Raw genomic sequence first — 23930 nt, forward strand, 5'->3', positions numbered from 1 at the left:
TTCTTTATTCCTGGAAAAAAACAGTAAAAAATAAAATTACAGGTAATTAAAACAAAAACAGTAAAAAATACAATAAAATTAAAGGTATTTTTTTACAGTAAAAATACAATAAAATTCCAGGTAATTACTTGTAATTTTATTTTATTTTTTACTGTTTTTTGTCTTGTCTAATTATATTTAAAATTAATAAATTTCTGTTTAATTAATTTCTGTTAATGGATGCTGTTTTTCAATTTTTACTAAAAATTATTTTTACTGTATTTTTTACAGTAAAAAATACAATAAAATTACAGGTAATTACCTGTAAAAAAACAGTAAAAAATTCTTTATTCCTGGAAAAAAACAGTAAAAAATAAAATAAAATGACAGGTAATTAAAACAAAAACAGTAAAAATTACAATAAAATTACAGGTATTTTTTTACAGGTAATTATATAAAATTACAGGTAATTACCTGTAATTTTATTTTATTTTTTACAGTAAAAAATGGTTACTAATTTTTTTACTGTATTTTTTACAGTAAAAAATACAATAAAATTACAGGTAATTACCTGTAATTTTATTTTATTTTTTACAGTAAAAAAATGGTTACTAATTTTTTTACTGTATTTTTTACAGTAAAAAAATGGTTACTAATTTTTTTCCTGTATTTTTCACAGTAAAAAATACAATAAAATTACAGGTAATTACCTGTAATTGTATTTATTTTTTTTTTTACTGTTTTTTGTCTTGTCTAATTATATTTAAAATTAATTAATTATTGTTTCGGACAATGAAAAAGTTTGACAGGATGGGAAAAGCCACTCTTCCACATCGGCACCACAGCCCTCACGTATAAAAAAAAAAAATTCATGAAATCATGAAAAAGTCCCGGCTAGAACCGAAACAGCAAAAAAAAAAAAGAAAAAAAAAATCCAGAGATTAAAGTACAGATTAAAGTACAGATTAAAAAAAGTGCTTCATATGTTGATAAAACAGCACATAAAATTGCTATAAAAAAGGTAGAAGGACTTTGTGAAGCCGCACCGTGTCGCGTCGAGGACTTTTGCACCTTGACGGTAACGCGGCGGGGCGGCGACCCCCCGCTGGCGTTTGAACACTTGTACAGTAAACGCCACGCAGGCCGGCGTCAAACGCCGCTAGTGGAGTAGCTTCGTGGTGTGTTTGTGCCAGCCTGAGCGGAGCCGAGAGCTTCGACGAGCACCAGACGATCGGTAGAAAAACCGCAGACCTCGGCGCGGCGTAAAGGAAGTGGTTTGGGCCACGTTTGCGGTCATTTGCGGAGCACCATGGTGTAGTAACCGTTACAGTAGTACCTTCAAATGTGTGTAGAAACTGTAAACTAAGAGGTATCTGTGATTTGGGATTCATAAAAGACGCGGCGTACGTCCGTCACATCATCATCATCGGCGAGGCTCAGTCGCCGGAAGCAAGGCAAGAAAATCGAAATTCCGAGCCCCGCCGCTTCACGCGTATTTAGCTCTTTTTCTGTCTCAGTGTCTTGAGAAGAAAGCATAGTCTCAAGTATCCATTTTACACAAATCATAACACTGCTAAAAAAAATTAAATAAAAGTAAAAAAAATTAAAATAACATCAACTCGACGCCGACGCGTACAAATTATACTCGTGTATAATTAGAGGCTCACGGCTCGACTTGCAGTTGTTGTTCCTAAAAAATACAAAATAATAAAAAAAAAAATTCAGAGTGAGCGCTCTCGCTGCTCAAACGCAAGCAAAGTAATCTTTGAGCGGTGCAAAGAGGTGGCGGATGACGGGGACGCTCCACGATCGACCCAGCAGCCTCTGACGGGCCAGTCGGCTCATGTTGGACACGTCCGTGTAGTGGACCGGGAAGCCAAAGACCCTGGGAGGCATACCCAGAAAACAGTGAGGACATTAGTGGTGGGAATAGGTCAGTTATTGCTCCAATTATCCTGGAAAAGTCAACATTTTATAGGTCATTTTTGAGGTGTAATTCACATTTGAGCCACTAGATGGTACTCATGTATAGCGTACCTATGTGTGCCAATTAAGTTGCTTGTATTTATTCATTCATTTATTTTTATTTTTTTAATATTTTAATTTTCTTCTAAAATTATTTTATTTTCATACAAATTACAACTACAACAACGCATTTTTTGTTTTTTTTCTCATCATATTATAGCTTTGAAAAACTAACACATTTTTCTTTCATATTTCAGCACTGTGCTATGAAAATGACATTATTTTTCCTCATAATATTCCTAATATATTTATATTAATATTTTGGTTTTGACATAATTCTGGGAAAATTACTGCTTCATTTATCCATACCTGCTTTTTAAATATTCCAACTATTATCCTGGAAAACTCAACACTTTATAGATGATTTTTGAGGTGTAATTCACATTTGAGCCACTAGATGGTACTCATGTATAGCGTACCTGTGTGTGCCAATTAAGTTGCTTGTATTTATTCATTCATTTATTTTTATTTTTTTAATATTTTAATTTTCTTCTAAAATTATTTTATTTTCATATAAATTACAACTACAACAACGCATTTTTTGTTTTTTTTCTCATCATATTATAGCTTTTAAAAACTAAAACATTTTTCTTTCATATTTCAGCACTGTGTTATGAAAATGACATTATTTTTCCTCATAATATTCCTAATATATTTATATTAATATTTTGGTTTTGACATAATTCTCGGAAAATTACTGCTTCATTTATCCATAACTGTTGATTTTTTTTTTAAATATTACAACTATTATCCAGGAAAACTCAACACTTTATAGATGATTTTTGAGGTGTAATTCACATTTGAGCCACTAGATGGTACTCATGTATAGCGTACCTATGTGTGCCAATTAAGTTGCTTGTATTTATTCATTCATTCATTTTTATTTTTTTAATATTTTAATTTTCTTCTAAAATTATTTTATTTTCATATAAATTACAACTACAACAACACATTTTTAGTTTTTTTTCTCATCATATTATAGCTTTGAAAAACTAACACATTTTTGTTTCATATTTCAGCACTGTGCTATGAAAACAACATTTTTTTTCCTCATAATATTCCTAATATATTTATATTAATATTTTGGTTTTGACATAATTCTCGGAAAATTACTGCTTCATTTATCCATACCTGCTGATGTTTTTTTTTTAATATTCCAACTATTATCCTGGAAAAGTCAACATTTTATAGACGATTTTTGAGGTGTAATTCATATTTGAGCCACTAGATGGTACTCATGTATAGCGTACCTATGTGTGCCAATTAAGTTGCTTGTATTTATTCATTCATTCATTTTTATTTTTTTAATATTTTAATTTTCTTCTAAAATTATTTTATTTTCATACAAATTACAACTACAATAACGCATTTTTTGCTTTTTTTCTCATCATATTATAGCTTTTAAAAACTAAAACATTTTTCTTTCATATTTCAGCACTGTGTTATGAAAATGACATTATTTTTCCTCATAATATTCCTAATATATTTATATTAATATTTTAGTTTTGACATAATTCTGGGAAAATTACTGCTTCATTTATCCATAACTGCTGATTTTTTTTTTAATATTCCAACTATTATCCAGGAAAACTCAACACTTTATAGATGATTTTTGAGGTGTAATTCATATTTGAGCCACTAGATGGTACTCATGTATAGCGTATCTATGTGTGCCAATTAAGTTGCTTGTATTTATTCATTCATTCATTTTTATGTTTTTAATATTTTAATTTTCTTTTAAAATTATTTTATTTTCATACAAATTACAACAGACAGCGTCCAAATGCGTACGGCGGCGAGCCGAACTCAAGCGTACGGGCGTGGCGTTACCTCTCCATCTCAGTGCACCACAGTATGTCCTCCTTCTCGTTCATGAAGACCGGGAAGTGCTGGTCCTTGCCCTGCTTGATGGAGTTGGACCTGGTGGTGATGGTCCTCACCTTGTCAAACTGCCGGGACACGGGACACGGGACACGGGACACGGGACACGCAAAACGCTCACATGAGGCTTGGAGGTCCGTGTCGGAAAATCATGCGGCGTGTAGCTCACCTTGGCGGTTCTTCCGTGTTCCAAACAGTCCTGAAGGTCCAACCTGTCGCTGCACATGGCCGCCAGGGGCCTGAAGAGGAGACAAGTGAGGACCAATCAAAAACCAATCATAACTGATCCAAACATCACAACAGAATAAGAAGACGTAGCAAGAGGGATCAGCACGTTTTAGGAAGTCTCACACAGGGTGACTCCAAAGTGTGGTTGGGGGCCAAGCTCGGTAATCATAACTGATCCAAACATCACAACAGAATAAGAAGATGTAGCAGGAGGGATCAGTACACTTTTGGGAAGTCCAACATAAGGTGACTCCAAAGTGTGACTGGGGTCCCAAGATATTATTATTATTATTATTACAATATTATGTAAAAGTGCAGAGATTGTTTAACGCCATTTAAGCGAGTTGATGGTTTATCGGACGATTCTTCCATCACCATTCTCCCAAAGGAGACTGAGGACAATGAAGAGGAGGCAAATGAGGACCAATCAAAAATCATTTTTTTTCAAGCTTGGCAATCATAACTGATCCAAACATCACAACAGAATAAGAAGACGTAGCAAGAGGGATCAGTACACTTTTGGGAAGTCCAACATAAGGTGACTCCAAAGTGTGGTTGGGGGCCCAAGATGTTATTATTATTATTATTATTACAATATTATGTAAAAGTGCAGAGATAGTTTAACACCATTTAAGCGAGTTGATGGTTTATCGGACGATTCTTCCCTCACCATTCTCCCAAAGGAGACTGAGGACAATGAAGAGGAGGCAAATGAGGACCAATCAAAAATCTTTTTTTTTTCAAGCTTGGCAATCATAACTGATCCAAACATCACAACAGAATAAGAAGACGTAGCAAGAGGGATCAGTACACTTTTGGGAAGTCCAACATAAGGTGACTCCAAAGTGTGATTGGGGGCCCAAGATGTTATTATTATTATTATTATTACAATATTATGTAAAAGTGCAGAGATAGTTTAACACCATTTAAGCGAGTTGATGCTTTATCGGATGATTCTTCCATCACCATTCTCCCAGAGGGGACTGAGGACAATGAAGAGGAAGCAAATGAGGACCAATCAAAAACCATTTTGCTGGCTCAGCAATCATAACTGATCCAAACATCACAACAGAATAAGAAGACGGAGCAAGAGGGATCAGTACGTTTTTAGGAAGTCTCACACAGGGTGAGTCCAAAGTGTGGTTGGGGGCCCAAGATGTTATTATTATTATTATTACAATATTATATAAAAGTGCAGAGATAGTTTAACACCATTTAAGCGAGTTGATGGTTTATCGGACGATTCTTCCCTCACCATTCTCCCAAAGGAGACTGAGGACAATGAAGAGGAGGCAAATGAGGACCAATCAAAAATAATTTTTTTTCAAGCTTGGCAATCATAACTGATCCAAACATCACAACAGAATAAGAAGACGTAGCAAGAGGGATCAGTACGCTTTTGGGAAGTCCAACATATGGTGACTCCAAAGTGTGGTTGGGGGCCAAAGATCTTATTATTATTATTATTATTACTACAATATTATGTAAAAGTGCAGAGATTGTTTAACGCCATTTAAGCGAGTTGATGGCTTATCGGATGATTTTTCCATCACCATTCTCCCGCAGGGGACTGAGGACAATGAAGAAGAAGCAAATGAGGACCAATCAAAAATCTTTTTTTTCCGAGCTCGGCAATCATAACTGATCCAAACATCACAACAGAATAAGAAGACGTAGCAAGAGGGATCAGTACACTTTTGGGAAGTCCAACATAAGGTGACTCCAAAGTGTGGTTGGGGGCCCAAGATGTTATTATTATTATTATTATTATTATTACAATATTATATAAAAGTGCAGAGATAGTTTAACACCATTTAAGCGAGTTGATGGTTTATCGGACGATTCTTCCCTCACCATTCTCCCACAGACCTGTTCATGCCAGGCAGGTTTCCCCAGAAGTAGCGGGCACGGTGGGCGGCCGACACCTCCTTGGCGTCGATCATCACCGGGTTGCACTGGCGACCAGCGGACAGGAAGATACAGGAAGATACAGGAAGTACAGGAAGATGCGGTAATTTATTTAAAGGGCCATGACCACCAGGGGGCACCAGCGTGTTCTTCTGACCTCCAGAAAGCGAGATATGTCCCTCTTATCACTGACACCCATGGCCACCACGTTCTCAAAGAGCCAGAAGAAAGGCCGCTCTTCGCCCGTCTTCGGCCGAGCCTCGTGCAGGAGCCGGTAGAACTCGAAAAACAGGCGTCCCGTCCCCTCTGGGGACAGAACGCGGTTGTGAAACAACAAGTCGCCCACATTGCAAGCGACCTTCAACCCACCGTAAAGACCTTTCCGGGCAGGGTTGACGATGGAGAGGTCGTTGCACGGACTCCCGCCGATGACGAGGTCAAAAGGACCCCACTCTTGTATCTGTGAAGATTTAAAAAAAAAAAAAAAAAAAAAAACTTTACGGACACTCCGACACGAGTCACCAGTTATGGAGGATAACGACTCGCGGACTCACGTGTTTGCGCGTAACGGTCCGCACGTCACCCACGTACATAATGCGACCCTGATGCCGCACGATCCCCACGGTGATGGAGTCCTCGCACACCTCCGAGGCCACGTAGCGGCCCACTTCGATACCCAGGTCTCGCAGAACCAGCAACCCTGGGTCGGATGTCAGGGATGGGAAAAACGAGGCTTGGATGATTGACACTTGACTGCTCTACTTCCTGGAATATCCAAACCTGCACGACTGCTTTCATTAGCATTCATTCATTTCCATAACAACAATAAAATGACATCATCCTTCCTAATATTGTAATACTTATACTGTTATTAATATAATCATATTTATTTATAGTATTAGTATTATTAATAATAATATTTGTTTTGCAATATTTTGTCAGAAACCTCAAATATTATTAGTATAATTTCAATGAAAGTAATTACTGAAAATACTATTTAAATAATATTAATATGGAATAATAATAATAACAATAATAATGACAATCCAAAGATAATACATTATTGTTAAAGTCATATTATTTGTATTGATATTATTGTAATTAAATAATAATATTATTTCACATTTTTCAGAAACTTCCATTATTATGATTGAAATTATAATAAAAAGTAATAACAACAATAAGTAACATTATATTATAATATAATATAATTATATAATATAATAATATAAATAATATTATATTATATAATAATATAATTATAATATAATATATAATAATATATATAATATATAATAATATATGTTATGATATAATAATATAAATAATAAAATAAAATACAATTATATTATAATATAATATTATGATATAATATAATAATATAAAAATAATATTATATTATATCATAATATAGTTATAATATAATATATTATATATATATAATATAATAATATAATATACTATATATAATAATATAAATAATAAAATAAAATAATATTATATTATATATTATAATATGATAATATATTAATATAAATAATAAAATAATATTATATATAATAATATAAATAATAAAATAATATTATATTATATCATAATATAATTATAATATAGTATATTATATATAATAATATATGTTATGATATAATAATATAAATAATAAAATAATATTACATTATATCATAATATAATTATAATTATATATATAATATAATAATATAATATACTATATATAATAATATAAATAATTAAATATTATATAATAATAGAATTATAATATAATATATAATAGAATATATTATATATAATAATATATGTTATGATATAATAATATAAATAATAAAATAAAATAATATTATATTATATCATAATATAATTATAATATATTATATTATATATTATATATAAATAATATAATATATTATATATAATAATCTAAATAATAAAATAATATTATATTATATAATAATATAATTATAATATAATATATTATATATAATAATATATGATATGATATAATAATATAAATAATAAAATAATATTATATTATATCATAATATAATTATAATATGATATATTATATGTAATAATATATATTATGATGTAATATACTAATAAATAACAAAATAAAATACAATTATTATTTATTATATTCCATTATATGATATGATATTATATAATTTTACAGTCATGTGATAAAAGCTCTCACCTGTTGCTATGCCATCAAATAGCGACAAGACCCGAATGGGCTTCCTGTTCTCCACCACGACGGGGGGGTAAAGCTTTGGCGGTTCCTGGAGCACCAGAGGCATCAATACAGAGGCATGCGTGGGGATTAGACATCCATTTTACGTTCATTCAAGGAGGGGGCTTACTTACAAAATCCTGGTCGTGGTTGTTGGCAAAGAAGTGCTGGAGCCGGCAGGGCCAGTCGGGGCGGCGCTCCAGCAGACCGTACGCCCCCTTCTGGCCGCACATGAAGCAGTTCCAGGGGTCCTCTTTGATGGCGGCGTGGGCCGCCCCTTGGCCGACCAGGAGGTTAACGCACTCCACGCAGAAGCACCTGGATAATAATAATACAGAAATAAATTTATAATATCTTATTGTCTCTTTTTGTGTGTACTATACTGGCTAATAGGAGTGTAAGGGTGACTATAGGGGTGCTATTTCATGTCTGGAGGGCTCTAATAGGGTTAAAAAGCTTATATAGAAGGTGTTAAACAGGTTAGCTATGCTTAATATATCTTATTGTCTCTTCACATGTGTACTATATTGGCTAATAGGAGTGTAAAGGTGACTATAGGGGTGTTATTTCATGTCTAGAGGGCTCTAATAGGGTTAAAAAGCTTATATAGAAGGTGTTAAACAGGTTAGCTATGCTTAATATATCTTATTGTCTCTTCACATGTGTACTATATTGGCTAATAGGAGTGTAAAGGTGACTATAGGGGTGCTATTTCATGTCTAGAGGGCTCTAATAGGGTTAAAAAGCTTATATAGAAGGTGTTAAACAGGTTAGCTATGCTTAATATATCTTATTGTCTCTTCTTGTGTGTACTATACTGGCTAATAGGAGTGTAAAGGTGACTATAGGGGTGTTATTTCATGTCTGGAAGGCTCTAATTACGTTAAAAGCGTATTTAGAAGGTGGTAAACAGGTTATCTATACTTAATATAGCTTACTGTCTCTTCTTGTGTGTACTATATTGGCTAATATGAGTGTAAAGATGACTATAGGGGTGCTATTTCATGTCTGGAGGGCTCTAATAGTGTTAAAATAGTGTATTTAGAAGGCGTTAAACAGGTTTTCTTTGCTTAATATATCTTATTGTCTCTTCTTGTGTGTACTATATTGGCTAATAGGAGTGTAAAGGTGACTATAGGGGTGTTATTTCATGTCTAGAGGGCTCTAATATTGTTAAAAAGCATATTTAGAAGGCGGTAAACAGGTTATCTATGCTTAATATATCTTATTGTCTCTTCTTGTGTGTACTATATTGACTAATCAGAATGTAAGGGTGACTATAGGGGTGTTATTTCATGTCTAGAGGGTTCTAATAGGGTTAAAAAGCTTATATAGAAGGTGGTAAAAACAGGTTATCTATGCTTATTATATCTTATTGTCTCTTCACGTGTGTACTATATTGGCTAATATGAGTGTAAAGGTGACTATAGGGGTGTTATTTCATATCTAGAGGGCTCTAATAGTGTTAAAAATCGTATTTAGAAGGTGGTAAACAGGTTATCTATGCTTAATATATCTTATTGTCTCTTCTTGTGTGTACTATATTGGCTAATAGGAGTGTAAAGGTGACTATAGGGGTGTTATTTCATGTCGAGAGGGCTCTAATATTGTTAAAAAGCATATTTAGGAGGCAGTAAACAGGTTATCTATGCTTAATATATCTTATTGTCTCTTCTTGTGTGTACTATATTGGCTAATATGAGTGTAAACATGACTATAGGGGTACTATTTCATGTCTAGAGGGCTCTAATAGTGTTAAATAGCATATTTAGAAGGTGGTAAAAAAACGGGTTATGCTTAATATATCTTATTGTCTCTTCTTGTGTGTACTATACTGGCTAATAGGAGTGTAAAGGTGACTATAGGGGTGTTATTTCATGTCTGGAAGGCTCTAATTACGTTAAAAGCGTATTTAGAAGGTGGCAAACAGGTTATCTATACTTAATATAGCTTACTGTCTCTTCTTGTGTGTACTATATTGGCTAATATGAGTGTAAACATGACTATAGGGGTGCTATTTCATGTCTGGAGGGCTCTAATAGTGTTAAAATAGTGTATTTAGAAGGTGTTAAACAGGTTATCTATGCTTAATATATCTTATTGTCTCCTCTTGTGTGTACTATATTGGCTAATATGAGTGTAAAGGTGACTATAGGGGTGCTATTTCATGTCTAGAGGGCTCTAATAGTGTTAAAAATCGTATTTAGAAGGTGGTAAACAGGTTTTATATGCTTAATATATCTTACTGTCTCTTCTTGTGTGTACTATATTGGCTAATATGAGTGTAAAAGTGACTATAGGGGTGTTATTTCTTGTCTAGAGGGCTCTAATAACATTAAAAAGCTTATATAGAAGGTGGTAAACAGGTTATCTATGCTTATTATATATTATTGTCTCTTCATGTGTGTACTATATTGGCTAATAGGAGTGTAAAGGTGACTATAGGGGTGCTATTTCATGTTTAGAGGGCTCTAATTGCGTTAAAAAGCATATTTAGAAGGCGGTAAACAGGTTATCTATGCTTATTATATCTTATTGTCTCTTCTTGTGTGTACTATATTGGCTAATAGGAGTGTAAAGGTGACTATAGGGGTGTTATTTTATGTCTAGAGGGCTCTAATTGCGTTAAAAAGCATATTTAAAAGGCAGTAAACTGGTTATCTATGCTTAATATATCTTATTGTCTCTTCTTGTGTGTACTATATTGGCTAATATGAGTGTAAAGGTGACTATAGGGGTGTTATTTCTTGTCTAGAGGGCTCTAATAACATTAAAAAGCTTATATAGAAGGTGGTAAACAGGTTATCTATGCTTATTATATATTATTGTCTCTTCATGTGTGTACTATATTGGCTAATAGGAGTGTAAAGGTGACTATAGGGGTGTTATTTTATGTCTAGAGGGCTCTAATTGCGTTAAAAAGCATATTTAAAAGGCAGTAAACAGGTTATCTATGTTTAATATATCTTATTGTCTCTTCTTGTGTGTACTATATTGGCTAATAGGAGTGTAAAGGTGACTATAGGGGTGTTATTTCATGTCTAGAGGGCTCTAATAGTGTTAAATAGCATATTTAGAAGGTGGTAAAAACAGGTTTTTCCATGCTTTTGTGTACAATATTGGCTAATAGGAGTGTAAAGATGACTATTCGGATATTGTCATTAATTGTATAAATGTACAAATAAAATGTATAGATATATTTTCAAAAAATATCAAAGTACGTCTGCAGCGTCTCACCGGCAACAGTTGTTGTTCCCGCACATGAGCACCTCGCGTCCGCCGCAGCAGATGGTGCAGTACGACTGGTAGCCGTCGTCGTCGTACTGATACGCACACTCCAGGAAGCAGTTCTGAAAGACCGAAGGTAGCCCACCGATGTTAGGAGCAATACTCGAAGTACTAGCCAATACTTGCAGCGGCCGACCTTGCAGCCCTGGCACATTCCTCCTGCAAACAGCGGGTGCTCGATGCTGACATTCAGACTTCCACAGGAGATACAAATATCTGCAGGGAGAAATGATCAACGGTTGTCGGTATTTAACAGTATCGAGGTCAGACACAAAATCGAAATTCTTTCGGGAGTACTTACCCTCGATGCTGCGGCACTTTTGTCTGACTTCGTGAATGAGTCTCTCTGAGACGGAAAAACACAAGTTAGTAGAATAAATACATGCAGTGTGTAAATGTTGTAGGAGCTTATTATTGTGGATTAGAACATAGGAACACAAAGGGCTCTAGAACGGATGCCTGCGGTACGCCACAGGAGGGCAGCTTATTGTGACCTGAGGTTTTACTTTATTGATGGACAGACATCTTTGGCTCAAACAAAATAAAAATAAAAATAAAAATAAAAATAAAAATAAAAATAAAAATAAAAATAAAAATAAAAATAAAAATAAAAATAAAAATAAAAATAAAAATAAAAAATAAAAATAAAAATAAAAATAAAAATAAAAATAAAAATAAAAATAAAAATAAAAATAAAATGAATTAAAAAATAAAAATAAAAATAAAATGAATTAAAAAATAAAAATAAAAATAAAGTAATAATAAAATAATAATAACAATAATATAAATTAAAAAATAAAAATAAAAATAAAAATAAAAATAAAAATAAAAATAAAAATAAAAATAAAAATAAAAATAAAAATAAAAATAAAAATAAAAATAAAAATAAAAATAAAAATAAAAATAAAAATAAAAATAAAAATAAAAATAAAAATAAAAATAAAAATACAAATAAAAATAATATAAATTAAATAATAAAAATAAAATAAAGTATTTGAAGTAAAAAAAATAGTATTAATAAATTAAAAAGAAGGAGCTGAAGGAGGCCGCTTATTGTGACCTGAGGTTTTGACAGACAGCCTTTGCTCAAACTTAAACTTCAGCTCACCTTTGCTGTTTTTTTTTCTTAAAAAAAATAAAGTAAATAATATAAATAATAAATAATATAAATACAAAATAAATTAATAATAAAATAATAATATATATTAAATAATACAAATAAAATAAAGTATTTGAAGTAAAAAAAAACAGAAATTTTAAAAATGCAAATTTAAAAAAGGCAACATTTGATGATACAGGAAGGGGCACAGAACAGATCCCTGCTGTACCCCAAACAATAAAAGACAAAGGAGGCCACTTATTGTGACCTGAGGTTTTACTTTATTGATGGACAGACATCCTTTGCTCAAACGTCAGCTCACCTTTGCTGTTTTTTTTCTTTAATAAACTAAAATAAATAAATAATATAAATAATAAATAATATAAATAAAAAAATAAAATAAAGTAATCATAAAATAATAATATATATTAAATAATAAAAAATAAAATAAATAAAGTATTTGAAGCAAAAAAAAAAAAGACATCAAAAAATTAAAATTTAAAAAAGGCAACATTTGATGATACAGGAAGGGGCACGGAACAGATCCCTGCTGTACCCCAAACAATAAAAGACAAAGGAGGCCGCTTACCTCGCGTCCTTTCGTCGATGATGTCCTTGACCTTGGGTTTCTCCACTGTGCTTTTGCGAGGCTTTTTAGCCGGCGGGGGCGTGTAGGCTGCCGCTTCTGGCTCCACCCACATCTCCGGGTAAACCTCTTTGTACGGGTTGCGCTCCTCTGGGGTATCAACCGGGGGATTGTGGATTGTGCAACCATCACCAAACAAATGGAATATGTCTTTCTTACCTTCTGGGGGCTCCAAACCTTTAGGTCCACTCGGCTGGAACCCGGCCATCGCCCACTCGATCATCTCCCTGTTCAGACGTTCCACTGATTTGGAGGTTTCGTTCTCATCGCTGTCAGGACAGGCAGCAAATGCTTTGCCCGCTCGGCCGCCTGCCGCCTGGGAATTAGGGTTAGATGTTAGGGTTACGTTTCTAAGCTAGGCTTAAGCTAGGCTTAAGCTAGTTTGCATAGCTGAGAGAGTGCTGACGTGGAGCTAAGTAGCTATGTTCATTCATTCATTCAGCCAATCACAGGGCACATATAGACAAACAACCATTCACACTCACATTCATACCTATGGACAATTAAATTAAATGAAATTAAATTAATTCTTATTTTTAATTTAATTTAATTTAATGTAATTTAATTTAATTTAATTTAATTTAATTTAATTTAATTTAATTTAATTTAATTTAATTTAATTTAATTTAATTTAATTTAATTTAATTTAATTTAATTTAATTTAATTTAACTGTTACATTTGTTCACTTACTGTTTTCCTAATATGATTTAACTATTTTTAATTAATTTAATTTAATTTAATTTAATTTAACTGTTACATTTGTTCACTTCCTGTTTTCCTAATATGATTTAACTATTTTTAATTAATTTAATTTAATTTAACTGTTACATTTGTTCACTTCCTGTTTTCCTAATATGATTTAAGTATTTTAATTAAATTAATTTAATTTAATTTAATAAAATTAATACATTTGTTCACTTCCTGTTTTCTTGATATGATTTAAGTATTTTTAAATTAAATTAAATTAAATTAAATTAAATTAAATTAAATTAAATTAAATTAAATTAAATTAAATTAAATTAAATTAAATTAAATTAAATTAAATTAAATTAGAAAAACAGGAAGTGAACAAATGTAACAATTAAATTAAATTAATTAAAAATACTTAAATCATATTAGGAAAACAGGAAGTGAACAAATGTAACAATTAAATAAAATTAAATTAATTAAAATTACTTAAATCATATTAGGAAAACAGGAAGTGAACAAATGTAACAATTAAATTAAATTAATTAAAAATACTTAAATCATATTAGGAAAACAGGAAGTGAACAAATGTAACAGTTAAATTAAATTAAATTAATTAAAAATAGTTAAATCATATTAGGAAAACAGGAAGTGAACAAATGTAACAGTTAAATTAAATAAAATTAATTAAAAATACTTAAATCATATTAGGAAAACAGGCAGTGAACAAATGTAACAGTTAAAATTAAATAAAATTAAATAAAATTAAATAAAATTAAATAAAATTAAATAAAATTAAATAAAATTAAATAAAATTAAATTAAATTAAATTAAATTAAATTATCCTTACTACCCTTTTTTTGCAGTACATATAGTGAGTGAAGATTGCTTGTATAGTTATATAGTTGTATAGTTGTATAGTTGTTTATATTGTTACTTTACCTTTTAGCCAAACTAACCAGACCCCCACTTTGGGCACCCCTGGCTTAGGGCATGATGCTGTTCCCTACCTGAAGCACCTCGTAGATGGCTTTCCTGTACATCGGCTGCTTGTTATAGGTTGCTTGGTGAAAGGCATTGCTGAAGGAACTAAAAGGCAAGAGTTTCTCAACACAAACCTGCAAAAAGTAGCCAAAAAAGGTCGTTTCCTGTCAGTGATGTCATCACGTCTGCCGCTTTAAAGGCAACGTACGTTTAAACTCTAAAAAAAGAAGGAAATGCTGACCACTGAGAATTTTCCGTCTCCGAACCACATGACCCATCTGGTCCCCTCGGCGGCTCTGCTGCGGCCCGTCATCCACCAGGACACGATACGTCCGGGCCACCACGAGAACCCCCGTAGCTTACCCCAGATCAGATCGCCGATGCCGAAACCACGATCGTCCTGATAAGAACGATAGAAACGATAGAAATAATACTCGGAATACTTTTAGGAATGTACATTCCAAACGGAATTTCACAAGCCTTACCTCATAGTCGAGTTCAGTGTCTCCAGGCTCGGGGGATGTCTTGTCTCCGCCTACGACGGCCACAGGCTCGGGGGTGGTGGCTACCGTGGGGGAGGCGGGGTCAGTAGGCTGCTGTTGTTGTTGATATTGTTGTTGTTGTTGTTGTTGATGTTGCTGCGGGAGCGACGGCTGGGATTGCGGCTTGGACTGAGGCGGACTTTGCGGCTGCGGTGGCGGAGGCTCCTGATGTTTGGAAGGCGGCGGACGCTGGTCGATGGAGGCGTCTGGTTTCCGGGACTCTTCCGTCTCCTTTTCGTCCTCGGGGTCGGTTATTGCGTTCATGGCTGACATCAGTTTGGCCCTTTTCTCTGCCTGGAAGACATCCATGGTAGACGTCGTTTGTCGTTGTTGACTTGTCACTTGCCGGTATTTCTTTATTGCCATTTATACAGTGGTACCTTGTTCGCGTCTAAAAGAGCCGTCTCAGCTGACTTTTTTGCTTGAAACTGTTAGCTAAAATTAGCTTCATTTATTTTTATCTACTTTGATTGGAATTTTGTCTTTGTTGACTTGCCACTTGCCGGTATTTCTTTATTGCCATTTATACAGTGGTACCTTGTTCGCGTCTAAAAGAGCCGTCTCAGCTGATTTTTTGCTTGAAACTGTTAATTAAGCTAAAATTAGCTTAATTTATTTTTATCTACCGTGATTTGAATTTTTTCTTTGGTAAATTCTGTTTTTAAAATTCATTTTTTCTCTCCATAATATTAAAATGTCTTAATATTTGGACTTTATACTTGTAAAATAAATGTGTTTTTTTTTGTTTTCTTGTTAAAATCTATTTTTAAAATTTATTTTTTCTCTCCATAATATTACAAAGTCTTAATATTTGGGCTTTATACTTGTAAAATACATGTGGGTTTTTTTTTTTGGTAAATTCTATTTTTAAAATTCATTTTTTCTCTCCATAGTATTACAGTGTTTTAATATTTGGACTTTATACTTGTAAAATACATGCGTTTTTTTTTTTTTGTAAATTCTATTTTTCAAATTCATTTTTTCTTTCCATAATATTACAATGTCTTAATATTTGGACTTTATACTTGTAAAATAAATGTGTTTTTTTTTTGGTTTTCTTGTTAAAATCTATTTTTAAAATTCATTTTTTCTCTCCATAATATTAAAATGTCTTAATATTTAGATTTTATACTTGTAAAATAAATGTGTTTTTATTGTTTTCTTAATATATTCTATTTTAAAATTCATTTTTTCTCTCCATAATATTACAATGTCTTAATATTTGGACTTTATACTTGTAAAATACATGCGTTTTTTTTGTAAATTCTATTTTTAAAATTCATTTTTTCTCTCCATAATATTAAACTGTCTTAATATTTGGACTTTATACTTGTAAAATACATGCGTTTTTTTTTGTAAATTCTATTTTTAAAATTCATTTTTTCTCTCCATAATATTACAATGTTTTAATATTTGGACTTTATACTTGTAAAATAAATGTGGTTTTTTTTGGTTTTCTTGTTAAAATCTATTTTTAAAATTCATTTTTTCTCTCCATAATATTAAAATGTCTTAATATTTGGATTTTATACTTGTAAAATAAATGTGTTTTTATTGTTTTCTTAATATATTCTATTTTAAAATTCATTTTTTCTCTCCATAATATTACAATGTTTTAATATTTGGACTTTATACTTGTAAAATACATGCGTTTTTTTTGTAAATTCTATTTTTAAAATTCATTTTTTCTCTCCATAATATTTAACTGTCTTAATATTTGGACTTTATACTTGTAAAATACATGCGTTTTTTTTGTAAATTCTATTTTTAAAATTCATTTTTTCTCTCCATAATATTACAATGTCTTAATATTTGGACTTTATACTTGTAAAATAAATGTGGGTTTTTTTTGTTTTCTTGTTAAAATCTATTTTTAAAATTCATTTTTTCTCTCCATAATATTACAATGTCTTAATATTTGGACTTTATACTTGTAAAATAAATGTGTTTTTTTTTTGTTTTCTTGTTAAAATCTATTTTTAAAATTCATTTTTTCTCTCCATAATATTACAATGTCTTAATATTTGGACTTTATACTTGTAAAATAAATGTGTTTTTATTGTTTTCTTGATATATTCTATTTTAAAATTAATTTTTTCTCTCCATAATATTACAATGTCTTAATATTTGGGCTTTATACTTTTATATGCATTAAAGACCGGAAAGGTCGAGCGCAAAAAATGTCCTTTAATTTAAAAGCTATAGCATTATAGCTTAGCTTAGCCTAACCTAGCATCTTAGAAGCTTGTGGTTTTAGATGTGACGGCGGTGGTACCTGAGTCTTTGGGATCATTCCAGTTCCGACAGAGTAGAACTTCCTGTTGATGGAAGCTCTGCTAGGCGTGCTACGTTGTCGTCGCTACGTCAACACACATCATGCTATACTATAGTAGCATCGCTAACACACAGTGTGTGCTTACTTTGCTCCGGTGCCTCTTAGCTCTCTCTCTTTGTATAAACAATAGCGCCTTTAAGTGGAGGCGGGACTTCCTGCTTTAAAGAGTAGAAACATGTGCTCCTCAGCGGAGACGTGTTGTATAAATATCCATACTGGATGCTTCAAAGGCATCGGGACACGTGCACGCTGGAGTCGGTGTTCCTTCCAGATGGCCCACTGAACCCGATCCGGACCATATCTGTCTATAATGTATATAATGTACATACGGGGACACGCCATTGGCTGTTTGAGGTCCACACGGAAACAAAGACTCAGGGGGGGGGGGAGAAAGTACAGTGGCTATAGGAGATATTTGTCTTTGGCCGTCTTCCCACTTGTACATGCACCCCCTCTCTTTTTAGAAGGGGGGGGGGGCTCATGCTCCCACTATGTGTGTGTGTGTGTGGGGCGGGGGGGTGTGGGGGTTTTAGTGTAAAGGATCTAACCGAGACTCACAATGTGGTCTTTATCATTTCCGCACGCCTGCCCGTCACTGGGGTACTTTTCATGATCAAAAACAAGCGACAAGATGGAGGGGGGGGATCGGCGGGGGGGTCGGGGGCGGGGGGGGGGGGGGGGGGGGGGGCAACAAGAGGAAAAGGCCTCACGGCAAAAGTAGCTTGGATGCCTAACCACAATGTCTGCTACGGGACAACACCAGCCTCCTTACTTCCTGATCAACACCCGACGGATCAACCGCTATCAAATTATAATTACGCTACAAAAAAAACAAACGAAAAAAAAAAAAAAAAAAAATCTGAAAAATTAAGTCAAAATATTTCGAGAAAAAAAACACACGCGCTTCCACAAGCAAATTTCTTCATTTCTACATACAATAGTGTGAAAAAACGTGTTTGCCCCATGTTGTGGGGACTTTTGTGACCTCTCAGATGAATCGCCACTGCGCTCTTGGGGTCATTTAGCTTAGCCGGAATCTCCTGGGAAAGTTTACTACTCTTCCGTGTTTTTCATCATTTGTATATAATGGCTCTCGCTGTGCTTGGCTGGAGTCCCAAAGCTTTAGAAATGGCTTTTTCACACCGATTGAGCTCAATTCATCTCAGTTATGTTTTATGTTTTATGATTTTTCCACAAAGGGTCATTTAGAGTTGGATATTTTTGTAACTTCATCATAAAAAGTTACATAAAAAAATTTGTCAATGACTAATATTTACATTTGTTTGACATTTAAGTGTGATTTATTATCATAATATTTGGACTTTATTCTCCTAACATGACAACTTGTCCTGAACATAAACTTTATTGTCTTTTATTTGTTTTGCATAATATTACAACATTTGTCTTTAATATTTAAAATTATTTTTTTCTCTCCATAATATTATAATGTCTTAATATTTGGACTTTATACTTGTAAAATAAATATGTTTTTTTTGTTAAATTCTATTTTTAAAATTCATTTTTTTCTCACCGTAATATTAAAATATTTTGACTTTATACTTGTAAAATAAATGTGTTTTTTGTTTTTCTTGTTAAATTCTATTTTTTAATTATTTTTTTTTGCTGTATAATATTAGAATGTCTTAATATTTGGACTTTATACTTGTAAAATACATGCGTTTTTGTTTTTTTTTGTTAAATTCTATTTTTAAAATTCATTTTTTCTCCCCATAATATTCCAAAGTCTTAATATTAGGACTTTATACTTGTAAAATAAATGTGTTTTTCTTTTGTTTTCTTGTTGAATTGTATTTTTAAAATTAATTTTTTATCTCTCCATAATATTAAAATGTCTTAATATTTGGACTTTATACTCGTAAAAAAATGTGTTTTTATTGTTTTCTTGTTAAATTATATTTTTTTAATTATTGTTTTTCTCCATAATATTACAATGTCTTAATATTTGGACTTTAGACTTGTGAAATAAATGTGGTTTTTTTTTGTTTTCTTATTAAATTTGATTTTTAAATTTATTTTTCTTTCTCCATAATATTACAATGTTTTAATATTTGGGCTTTATACTTGTAAAATACATGTATTTTTTTGTTTTTTCTTGTTAAATTCTATTTTTGAAATTCATTTTTCTCTCCATAATATTATAACGTCTTAATATTTGGACTTTATACTTGTAAAATTCATGCATTTTTTTTGTTAAATTCTATTTTTAAAATTATTTTTTTCTCTCCGTAATATTACAATGTCTTAATATTTGGGGTATTTTTTTGTTTTCTTGTTGAATTCTATTTTTAAAATTCATTTTTTTTCTCCATAATATTACAATGTCTTAATATTTGGACTTTATACTTGTAAAATTCATGCATTTTTTTTGTTAAATTCTATTTTCAAAATTCATTTTTTCTCTCCATAATATTAAAATCTCTTAATATTTGGGCTTTATACTTGTAAAATACATGCATTTTTTGGGGGGTAAATTCTATTTTTAAAATTATTTTTTTCTCTCCATAATATTACAATGTCTTAATAACTGGGGTATTTTTTTGTTTTCTTGTTGAATTCTATTTTTAAAATTCATTTTTTTTCTCCATAATATTACAATGTCTTAATATTTGGACTTTATACTTGTAAAATTCATGCATTTTTTTTGTTAAATTCTATTTTCAAAATTCATTTTTTTCTCTCCATAATATTAAAATCTCTTAATATTTGGGCTTTATACTTGTAAAATACATGCATTTTTTGGGGGGTAAATTCTATTTTTAAAATTATTTTTTTCTCTCCATAATATTACAATGTCTTAATAATTGGGGTATTTTTTTGTTTTCTTGTTGAATTCTATTTTTAAAACTCATTTTTTTTCTCCATAATATTACAATGTCTTAATATTTGGACTTTATACTTGTAAAATAAATTTGGTTTTTTTTGGTTTTCTTGTTAAATTCTATTTTTTAAATTCATTTTTTCTCCCCATCATATTAAAATGTCTTAATATTTGGACTTTATACTTGTATTTTTTCCATTTCTTCTATTTTTACAATAAAAACCATAGAGCATGTGACCCGCAGTGAAACAGGAAACAGTCCGAGCACGGAGCAAACCCCACAGGGAAAAAACTTTCCTTTTTCCCCTCCTTCCCAAACGCTACGAGCACCTCCTTGCACGCCCCCCGCCCCCCAAAACCCCCCTTTTAGGTCACATAGTACATCTTTTAGAAATTGCTGCAGTCAGCATATTTGTCCATGCTAACACTTCCTATGCTAGCAAACAAACACACGCGGTGCGCATACCCGAACACGCCACCAGCCTCATCATACAGTGTGTTGGCGTTTGCCCCCCCCCCCCCCCCTCCAAAAGCATGAACATTTCTTTGTCTGGGAATTCAGGGGTCAGGTGGTTCGCCAGCCTGTTTGTGATTGGCTGAAGGCGACTCCAGCGTCCGGCCAGCAAAACCTTGGCAGCTTGCCAGCAGGCCGTCTCTCAGGCTCGGACTGAAATGTGCTGCTAGCGTCACGCTTTGGCCTCCGATACTTTAGCACGCAGGTCGGGGTAGGGGGGGGTAGTATGGGGGGTGGAGGGGTGGAGGGGGGGGTCCTTGCTTGCCTCCTCTTTCACAGCCATTGGCTTGGGGGACATACTGTATATACTACATACACTTCTGTCTATGGAACCTACAGTATACGTATGTCCCATATGTACTATACGTACTCTACGTACTCTACGTACTCTACCTACTCTACCTACTCTACTCTACCTACTCTACCTACTCTACCTACTCTACCTACTCTACTCTACCTACTCTACCTACTCTACCTACTCTACCTACTCTACTCTACCTACTCTACCTACTCTACCTACTCTACCTATTCTACGTACTCTACCTACTCTACCTACTCTACCTACTCTACTTATTCTACGTACTCTACCTACTCTACCTACTCTACCTACTCTACCTACTCTACGTACTCTACCTACTTTACGTACTATACCTACTCTACATACTCTACATACTCTACCTACTCTACCTACTCTACGTACTCTACCTACTCTACTCTACCTACTCTACGTACTCTACCTACTCTACTCTACCTACTCTACCTACTCTACTTACTCTACCTACTCTACATACTCTACCTACTCTACCTACTCTACCTACTCTACCTACTCTACTCTACCTACTCTACCTACTCTACCTACTCTCCGTACTATACGTACTCTACTCTACGTACTCTACATACTCTACCTACTCTACGTACTATACGTACTCTACCTACTCTACGTACTCTACCTACTCTACGTACTCTACGTACTCTACATACTATACGTACTCTACCTACTCTACGTACTCTACCGACTCCACCTACGCTACGTACTTTACCTACTCTACGTACTCTACATACTCTACCTACTCTATGTACTCTACCCACTCTACGTACTCTACCTACTCTACGTACTCTACCTACTCTACGTACTCTACCTACGCTACGTACTTTACCTACTCTACCTACTCTACGTACTCTACCTACTCTATGTACTTTACCTACTCTATGTACTCTACCTACTCTACGTACTCTACCTACTCTACCTACGCTACGTACTTTACCTACTCTACCTACTCTACGTACTCTACCTACTCTACGTACTCTACATACTCTACCTACGCTACGTACTTTACCTACTCTACGTACTCTACATAATCTACCTACTCTATGTACTCTACGTACTCTACGTACTCTATCTACGCTACGTACTCTACCTACTCTACCTACTCTACCTACTCTACCTACTCTATGTACTCTACGTACTCTACGTACTCTACCTACGCTACGTACTTTACCTACTCTACCTACTCTACCTACTCTACATACTCTACCTACTCTACGTACTTTACCTACTCTACGTACTCTACATACTCTACCTACTCTATGTACTCTACCCACTCTACGTACTCTACCTACTCTACCTACTCTACATACTCTACCTACTCTACCTACGCTACGTACTTTACCTACTCTACGTACTCTACTTACTCTACCGACTCCACGTACTCTACCTACTCTACGTACTCTACATACTCTACGTACTCTACCTACTCTACGTACTCTACCTACTCTACATACTCTACCTACTCTACCTACTCTACCTACTCTACCTACTCTACCTACTCTACGTACTCTACCTACTCTACCTACTCTACGTACTCTACCTACTCTACCTACTCTACCTACTCTACCTACTCTACGTACTCTACGTACTCTACGTACTCTACCTACTCTACGTACTCTACCTACTCTACATACTCTATGTACTCTACTTACTCTACCTACTCTACATACTCTATGTACTCTACTTACTCTACCTACTCTACATACTCTATGTACTCTACTTACTCTACCTACTCTACGTACTCTACGTACTCTACCTACTCTACATACTCTATGTACTCTACCTACTCTACCTACTGTACGTATATGTCCCATATGTACTATACGTACTTTATGTACTATACGTACTCTACGTACTCTACGTACTCTACGTACTCTACGTACTCTACGTACTCTACTCTACCTACTCTACGTACTCTACTACTCTACCTACTCTACCTACTCTACCTACTCTCCGTACTATAACTACTCTACCTACTCTACGTACTCTACTCTACCTACTCTACCTACTCTACCTACTCTCCGTACTATACGTACTCTAACTACTCTACGTACTATACGTACTCTAACTACTCTACCTACTCTACGTACTCTACTCTACCTACTCTACCTACTCTACCTACTCTCCGTACTATACGTACTCTAACTACTCTACGTACTCTACATACTCTACCTACTCTACGTACTATACGTACTCTACCTACTCTACGTACTCTACCGACTCCACCTACGCTACGTACTTTACCTACTCTACGTACTCTACATACTCTACCTACTCTATGTACTCTACCCACTCTACGTACTCTACCTACTCTACGTACTCTACCTACTCTACCTACTCTATGTACTCTACGTACTCTACGTACTCTACCTACGCTACGTACTTTACCTACTCTACGTAC

The 23930-nt window shown here is 33.3% G+C and overlaps 1 protein-coding gene across 5 annotated transcripts in view; it reads right to left on the reverse strand.

Moving 5' to 3' along the window:
* Positions 1 to 486: 486 nt before the first annotated feature.
* Positions 487 to 23930, reverse strand: part of dnmt3ab (DNA (cytosine-5-)-methyltransferase 3 alpha b) — a 39947-nt gene continuing 16503 nt past the window's right edge. For 2 of the 5 annotated variants that reach the window (XM_078799212.1, XM_078799215.1), the window contains 16 exons: positions 15457 to 15807; positions 15213 to 15371; positions 14998 to 15105; positions 13243 to 13615; positions 11856 to 11900; positions 11691 to 11770; positions 11504 to 11616; positions 8401 to 8584; positions 8231 to 8315; positions 6576 to 6721; positions 6391 to 6481; positions 6179 to 6327; positions 5968 to 6068; positions 4055 to 4124; positions 3835 to 3953; positions 487 to 1864 (listed from right to left, as the gene is read on the reverse strand). In XM_078799212.1, coding sequence (XP_078655338.1) covers positions 1723 to 1864; positions 3835 to 3953; positions 4055 to 4124; positions 5968 to 6068; positions 6179 to 6327; positions 6391 to 6481; positions 6576 to 6721; positions 8231 to 8315; positions 8401 to 8584; positions 11504 to 11616; positions 11691 to 11770; positions 11856 to 11900; positions 13243 to 13615; positions 14998 to 15105; positions 15213 to 15371; positions 15457 to 15807 — 2316 coding nt within the window. In that variant the 3' untranslated portion in view covers positions 487 to 1722. The remainder of the gene's footprint in view (positions 1865 to 3834; positions 3954 to 4054; positions 4125 to 5967; positions 6069 to 6178; positions 6328 to 6390; positions 6482 to 6575; positions 6722 to 8230; positions 8316 to 8400; positions 8585 to 11503; positions 11617 to 11690; positions 11771 to 11855; positions 11901 to 13242; positions 13616 to 14997; positions 15106 to 15212; positions 15372 to 15456; positions 15808 to 23930) is intronic. The other 3 variants (XM_058057145.2, XM_078799214.1, XM_078799213.1) reach the window with 3 other exon arrangements.

The sequence above is a fragment of the Doryrhamphus excisus genome, linkage group LG19, assembly GCF_037039965.1.
Source record: "Doryrhamphus excisus strain RoL-2023G ecotype Guam linkage group LG19, RoL_Dexc_Guam_v1.1, whole genome shotgun sequence".
Classification (NCBI taxonomy): Eukaryota; Metazoa; Chordata; class Actinopteri; order Syngnathiformes; family Syngnathidae; genus Doryrhamphus; species Doryrhamphus excisus.